Source organism: Parasteatoda tepidariorum, chromosome X1 (genome assembly GCF_043381705.1).
Source record: "Parasteatoda tepidariorum isolate YZ-2023 chromosome X1, CAS_Ptep_4.0, whole genome shotgun sequence".
NCBI classification, from domain to species: Eukaryota; Metazoa; Arthropoda; class Arachnida; order Araneae; family Theridiidae; genus Parasteatoda; species Parasteatoda tepidariorum.
The window spans coordinates 60,440,052-60,448,017 of NC_092214.1; the positions used below are offsets into that span (position 1 = coordinate 60,440,052).

Here is a 7,966-nt window from a genome sequence, read left to right on the forward strand (position 1 = left end):
TATATATATATATAGTCGGGAATTCTCTTTTTCTTTTTAAAAGTATCAATATCATACAAACAATTTTGAAAATGTAAAAAATCAGAAATTCTATTTCGGAATTAATTTTAAATTATTTTTAACAAATTACAAATTTTTTGCAAGTTTTACAAGAAGATAGAATAAGAGAGAAACTTTTACTCACATTAATAAAACAGCATTTTTATTATTAATTTTATTTATTTGGGAAAATTTACTTTTTTGTGAAAAATCTAAAGAAATAATAAATATTAATTTTAAATTAAAAATAGTAGCATTGCATTATTCAAGCAAGGTTATGAGGCGTTCATGCATTAATATTAATTATTTAACGAATCATTGCATAATTAATATGTTTCAGAGATGCGTAATAATAAAAAAAGAAGTATGCATCGTGATTCATAATACCTGAGTTATGGAAAAGTGGAAATAGCACATAAGATATGTCATTCGCTACGCACTTTTTTTTATTTATTCTAAATATCTATTTAACTTGCTCTTCTTAAGAAATGTAGCTCACAAATATTTTTTTTCTTAAATTTTAGATTTTGAACGTTATAAGCGTTTTATATCGAATCTCTATTTTGGCTTTAAAGTTTCTTTTCTTGATCTTTCAGGAGGAAGTATCAGTTAAAGAAAAGGAATTTAAAGTCGAAAATTCTAAATTCAAGCATCTGATTTTTATGCAATTTTTAAAGAGAAAGTACAGAAGAAAAATCAACTGAAGATCAGTACAAAATTCAACCATAAATACGTTAGTTAAAAAGGTAAAAACTTTTATTTATATATAAATAAATAAATTAGATTTTTAAAATAATAAAAAATATAAATTAATAGACAAGTTAATATAAAACTCTAAAACATTTTCTTCATGTTAAGAGTTTTTCAAAATTAACCGTATTTGTTTAGAATGCAATATAATTATTTTGTTACAGTAAGCTAATGAAGGTAAGTATTTTTTTTTAGATTTTTTAAAAGATTTGTCAGCTATGCATGATGAAAAAATTACCAGTTTACACTGAGAAAAAAATATGGTCGAAACTACCAGAACATGGTAAAATTTACCGTGTTTCTGGCGCTATGGGAACACAAAAAATGCTCGGTAATTTGTACCGAAGAGTTTTGGTAAATATTTTGATAAAATTAAAAATTAAATATGGTATTATAATATGTGATAAAATTTAGTAAATGGGATAAAATTTGATAATTTTATCATGATACATTAGATCAGAGATCGCCAAAGTGGTCCATATAGACCCCCAGGGGTCTATTTAACAAAAGCGGGGGTCGATCTGAGCCAGGGGGTCGAAGAAAAACAGTTTTTAATAGGCAAATCACACATACCTCATTGAATATGTAAAATTTGTGATTTTTTTTATAATTGACTTAATATCAGTTTCTTTATCGAACATAAATCAATAAACGTACATTTATTCGGGTGAAGCAGGCATTTATGTACCAGCGCGCGCTGGCACGAACTCAGCACTTCTGGTTTATAAGTCATATGCATATGTGTGCTTGTCCAAATGTCACGTGTGACGAGCATTGACGTTACAAACAATATCATGCGCAGTTTCAGCTATCTTTGCAAACTGTGAACAGTGCTGAATATTTGCAGTGTCAATATTAAAACTTTTATAGTTTTGGATAATTAGTTATTGTTTCGATAAAACCATTCGCTTTGTATAGATATCAATTTTAATTATTAATACAACTAAAAAAGAAGGTAAGCAATAATAATATGGATTAATACTGCCCGCCACAAAACTATAGCACACTTTATATTTTTTTAGGAAAATTACAAAATTTTGAAAATATCATTATTTTAATCTGATGTGTGTCTTTAACTGTAGTACTTAAGAATAACAGTTTTGTATCAAATAAGTTTAATTTAATTTCCAGTTAGTTGTAAACAGCAATACAACAACATTATTAATTAACAGGAAATTACTTTTATGGGGGTCGATGGAGATTTCGAAAAATTATATAGGGGTCGATGATCAAAAAAGTTTGGCGACCCATGCATTAGATTATGGCATAAAGAACATTTATTCGGATGAATTTAGATTTCGGTTTTGTATTTTTTACTATATGTATGGTAATTAGAATTACAATTTTGGAAACCAGAATTTTCTGTTAAAGTCTTAAAATATAAAGGGAAAAATTGCTACATGAATGGTGTAAATACCGTATATTTTGGTTCCATTATAAGAATTATGGTTTTTATACCAAAAAATGTGATCACGATACAATAAGATAATCTTACTAGCATTTTTTTTATTGAATACAAAATAAACTGTATCAGACCTATGAACTACATTTACTTTTGGAAGACTAAAGAAGATAATATTACATTATAACTTTTTAAAAAAAAATTTCTTTTTTACATAAATCATATTTAGGTATGTGGCTAAATTGTGTATAATTATGGTCGTATTGAGAACATATTGCGAATATATATTAATTATTGAGAATATATATTATATCACTAAACAAGTTTTTCTTAAATCATGTAACAGCTTTTGTCGTGAAAAAAACTCAATCGATCATTTTAATTTTTTACTACATAACTTAAAACCGTATTCTATTCTGAAATTAATATTTCCCACCACAGAAAGTTTTGAAGGTCTTAAAGATATCGATTGGTTTTTTTTCTGTATTTCTACAAAATATCCACATTAATATGCTCGCAATAAAAATCTATGAACTTAAACCCTTTACATTGCAAAGTGGAAAATCAATTTTAAGAAAAATTGAAAAAGTAAACCAAATTATTTCAAAGATATCACTGTGTTAACTCAGCTGTTAAGAACAATTTAAGGAAGATATTTTATCCCTTTAGGTGTTTAAAATACAATTTGTCCCATAATGATTGCTTATTTTCTAAATAAATTTTTTTCTATTAATTATATTGAGAGGGAAAGTTGTGAAAAAATAATATATTAACTAACTCCAGATGTTTAACGTTCACTAAACTAGACTCTATTCATGAAGTACAACATTTAAAAGAGATTGGTAATGCGTTTCTGGTTTAAAAAAATAATTCAGGAAAAAATTCTGGAAAAATTATCTTACTGAATGACAATGACATTTATTATTAAAAGAAAACTGTTATTCTGGGTAATAAAACCTAAATATAAGAAATTCAGACGAGTCATTTGGTAATTTTTCTACTCATATAGTAACAGTTTACCGGAAATTTTGTAATTCAAAATTGTAGTTCTTTTTTACCACCTATTTAGCAAAAAATACAAACTGAAAACTCAATTTAACCGAACAAATAGCTTTTTTGACATTCTTTAAGGTATCATGATAAAATTACCAAATTTTTCCACATTTACCAAATTGTATCACACATTATAAAACCATATTTTATTGTTAATCTGACCATAATCTTTATAAAAGGTCTAAAAAATTAGCGAGCTTTTTAGTGTTTTCAAAGAGTCAGAAACACGCTAAGTTTTACCATATTCTGGTATTTATGACCATAAGTTTTTCCGAAATGTAGAAAACTATATTTGTAAAAGTGGCACTCCACCTTTTATTATATTAGGCAATGTCTATGTGTATAATGTCTATATGTCCGACTGTTTAAGGTCTACCATAAAAATAATTTCATTTTTGACTTTAAAAGAGAGCGTTTTTTTGTGCTATTGCTATTAGTTTTGTAAGAAGATTAATTTTTTTTCAATTTGAATCAAATTCAAACTAAATCAAACTCCAAAACACTATAAAAATTATTAATTGTTAAGCATTTATATTTACTAGTAAAATATTTTTATGACACATAAACCACTTATATATAAATTGAATATATTTATAACCGAATAAGAAATATTAGTTAGTTTCAGAATTGATAAAAAAAATCAAAAATCATGGGGAAAAAATAAGTCTCACTTTCCATTCGACAAGCCCCTTTATATTTATTTTAACTTATGATTTCATTACTAATCTGATAGTCTTAATTTCATTTTTCTATTTTTCTTTTTATTACTCGACGAATAAGTTATGGTTTTTATGGTTTCAGACTTTATTAACGAAAAGATTTCTACTTCGTCAATTATATCATAAACTCAAGTATTTAAACTCGTTAAGTTTTTGTATTTCAAAATATTTAAAAAACTTATTCGGCACTAATTTAAAAGTTTCTGATGCTGTTTACTACATTAAGAGGAATAAAGTTTAACAATAATTCCAAAAAATTCATTTTGTTTAGTCTTCAACATTTTTACGAAAAAATTAGATATTTTATTGCTTTATGCAGCAGACTTTGAAGTGTGCTTTAAAGTAGTTGAAATAATGTCCATTGCTTATGCAAATACGGGTATATTTTAAAGGTTTTATCTACTGAGAGGAGTCGATAGGGCACATACCAATAATGCTAAAACTGACCTTTTTTTATGTATCTTTTTTCAAGAAAACAAGATATTGTTCAGTTTTTTTTCTACAGAATATTTATATATGCATGCTTATACTGTGATAACTGTTAATACATATCTTAGGCAATTTATTTTTAAAAATTATGAACCAGAAACTTTTAATATTTTAAAAAGTTTAATCATTTTTGGAGTAAAAATCTTTCATGACTGAAAAAGTATTCCTGTTAACGCTAAAATATTATCACAGCATACAATTGATGCAATCTCAAATATCCCTAAAAAATTTCAAAGCGATATCATAAGTAATTTCTTAGAAAAGGTACCTCGAAAAAGATCAGTTTTAGCGTTAATGATGTATGCTCTACCGTACCCTCTTAATCAAGTCTAATATAATGCTCATTTATAAAACTAATGAAAATAAAATGACTATTCCAGTAATTTTAAATCATTTTAAATTCTTTAAACACTTATTAAGGGCCTCTAAAATCATTCTAATAACAATTTAGAAAAAAGGCTATGAACTATTTTATTAATATCTTGTCTGTTCGTCAATAATTTTTTAATCTTATGTCACAGGTATTTCTCTTCACAAACATGACATTAAAACAAATATTCACAAAATAAATAACTTTTTAATAACCTTTATGGTTAGAATACTATAATATAGAATATATAATAATAATGCTTAGAATACTACAAATGCGAAGAATAATTTACCTTCTAGAACAAAAATATTATTCAGCATAATACTGCGCTCATACATTATATACTAGTAAATTATTTCACCATCAAATGCATATTATGCCATCTTATAATTATTTAGCCTTAATGCTATTTTATAGTAAAATCTTTAAGTTAAAATACTATTATTTTTCTGAAATGTTTATTTATTAAAATTCGAAGTTTTAAAAAGATTTAGAAGTAAAATATGTGTGTAAGTATTTACAATCATTAAAAGTTTTTTATTCAAATGATTTCCTGGAATTCATAAACATTTGGTATAGTCAGAAATAGAGAACTTAGCGAAAACATCAATAAATGTTTTCCCATTTACACTGAGTAAAAAAGTGTCACCTGGCACTATCGGAACACCGAAAGGATAAATATTTTTACCGAAGCGCGTTGATAATGATTTTGATAAAATTAACAATAAAATATGGTTTTATAAGTTGTGATAAATTTCGGTAAATGTGGTAAAATTTTATCTTGATACCTTAGAGCATGGAGTGAAACCATTTACTCAGTTGAATTTACTTTTCAGTTTTCTATTTTTTACGAAATGTGGGGTTATAAGAACTATAATTTTGAAAACCAGAATTTCCGGTATACCGTTACCATATGAGCGGAAAAATTACCTAATGAACGGTTAAAATATCGTATAATTTGATTTTATTAACTAGACATGTTCTATTTTCCCAGAAATATCTTTACCATACACTTCGGTAATTATATCAGATTTTTTTTTCCGTAGGAAATGATTTTAAGAGTATTCTCGAGGACTTTTTAATATTTTTTTTAATAATTTAATTTTAATTCAATTGTATTTCAAATAATATATTTTAGATTGAATTTACAAGTAGGATTCAATAACTTAATACAGTTTTTTTACAGTTGACGCTTTAAAAAAACCATAACTAAATGAAAACTTTCATATATTTGTAAATTAAATATGTATGAAATAAAATTCTACTTGCGAATCCTATTTCAAATAATTTTTTTACTGAATGCGCGGTAATAAGAACTATGATTTTCAAAATCAGAATATCCGGTAAACCGTTTTCATACCAGCGGAACAATTACTAAATTAAAGGTTTAAATAACTTATTTTTGTGGTTCTATAAGCCAGAATTATGATTCTTTTAACCAGAAATGTCATTATCATACAGAACGGAAATTTTGACAGAATCTTTTTGTCTATGTACAGATGGAAAATAAATGTTTAATTATATATAAGATTGTAAAGAAAATATATTAATTAATGTAATTTTTATTCAAATTCTATTCGCGAATGATTTTCATTATTATCGGATACGTTAAAAGCTAGTTAACATAGTACACTAACAATTTAAGATTTGAGCAAATTTTTAAAAAACATTTACTTGTAAATTATCTGACTATAATAAATGTGTTTACAAATATATAAAGAAGGATTCCGCCGTATGCTTGATAATTATAGAAAGTATTTTTAAAGTTTCAAAATTAATCTTCCTTTGTTTTTCTGCTCTCATCATAATTTCTCTTTTCCAACTGTTTTATCTTGTGTTGCTGATGTTTTTGCACCGTACTCCAAATATAACAAATACCGAAATTAGGCCAAACTTAATATCCGTTTCAATTTTAGATATTTTCTTGGTTGTAACTGATAACACTAATAGTATAGTTTCTTATAAGTCCTATATTTCCGAGCGCTTCTTTCCTCCTACTTCCATTATTTGTTTTTAAAACTAATTTTTAGCTGGTTATTGCTGGTTACAAATATGCTAAAAAATTTGTATTTATTATGTATTTAGCTGGTTACAGATATGTTTACTTTAACCTCATTTTTAATTTACGAATTCTTTTATCCTTTTTCCATATCAGTAATAACGGAAAATTGATTTCTCTTCTTAAAACGTTATATAAATGATTTCAAAAAATTTAAAATGTAATGTGTGTATAGTTTAAAGTGTAAATATATATTGTTTCGAATAGTTTGAAAAAAATCATTTCTACTTATGATGAAGATGCTTATTTTCTCTCTTTTTCATTTAAAGCCGAAATATATTGAAAAAAAAATTTTTTTTCCTCGGGGGGAAAGATTTCTAATGAAAATAGCTTTTGTAAATAAATGTGTGTTGATTATAAGATTTTTGTTCTTATATAGAAGAATGGTGGTGATGAAGGTGTACTTACATAGGGCGTTATACCGACGTATGATATTCTCCAAGAAAGTGTTTTGTGGAGCAACGAGTCCTCTCCTACCCCCGGGCATCTTGACATCGCTTCCCTTATTCTTGCCTCGTTATGTTTTTGCTATGCATCACTATGCCTTAGATATCTTCTGTCATCCCACACGTGTCGAATCCTGCGATCCGACGCTACAGCCATGCTGACTGCGAGAACGGCCTCTTTCTAATCCAATTACAATACCGACTGTGCTTCTCCGCCGAGCCGCTAAGGTTTGCCGCAAAGATCACATTCAGAGCGCCAAAGCAGCTCGCCAATGGTTCCCTATCAATAAACGAGATGGACTATGGCTCGAAAGTTGGGCTCTTTTTGAAAACGTCAATTTTTTTAGCCTTAATGTGACCCACTCGTTATAGCTTAGTTTGAACGTGACCAACAAAAAGGACTTCATGTTTTATAATGAATGAAAAAGAAAAGAGTTCAGAAGTTCATTAACCATTGTAGAATACTGTCGGGTAGACGGGCTGTGAAGAGTACTTATTTTATTTCAGTTTTAGTTTAAGGGATATTTAAGTCATTTACTCTTCCAGGTCATAGCAATACAAAACTACACTGAGAAAAAATACTGTCAAAACTATAATTAAATTTACCATGTTTCAGGTTTTATGGGAACACGAAAAAGC

General features: G+C 26.9%; 1 protein-coding gene across 4 annotated transcripts in view; it reads right to left on the bottom strand.

The window, feature by feature from the left end:
* LOC107447330 (potassium voltage-gated channel protein eag-like) overlaps window positions 1-7,544 on the bottom strand; it is a 215,471-nt gene extending 207,927 nt beyond the window's left edge. For 3 of the 4 annotated variants that reach the window (XM_071187321.1, XM_071187320.1, XM_071187318.1), the window contains exon 1: window positions 7,290-7,533. In XM_071187321.1, coding sequence (XP_071043422.1) covers window positions 7,290-7,368 — 79 coding nt within the window. In that variant the 5' untranslated portion in view covers window positions 7,369-7,533. Of the gene's footprint in view, window positions 1-7,289 lie in introns of all 4 variants that reach the window. The other variant, XM_071187319.1, reaches the window with a different exon arrangement.
* Between the last annotated feature and the right edge of the window lie 422 nt (window positions 7,545-7,966).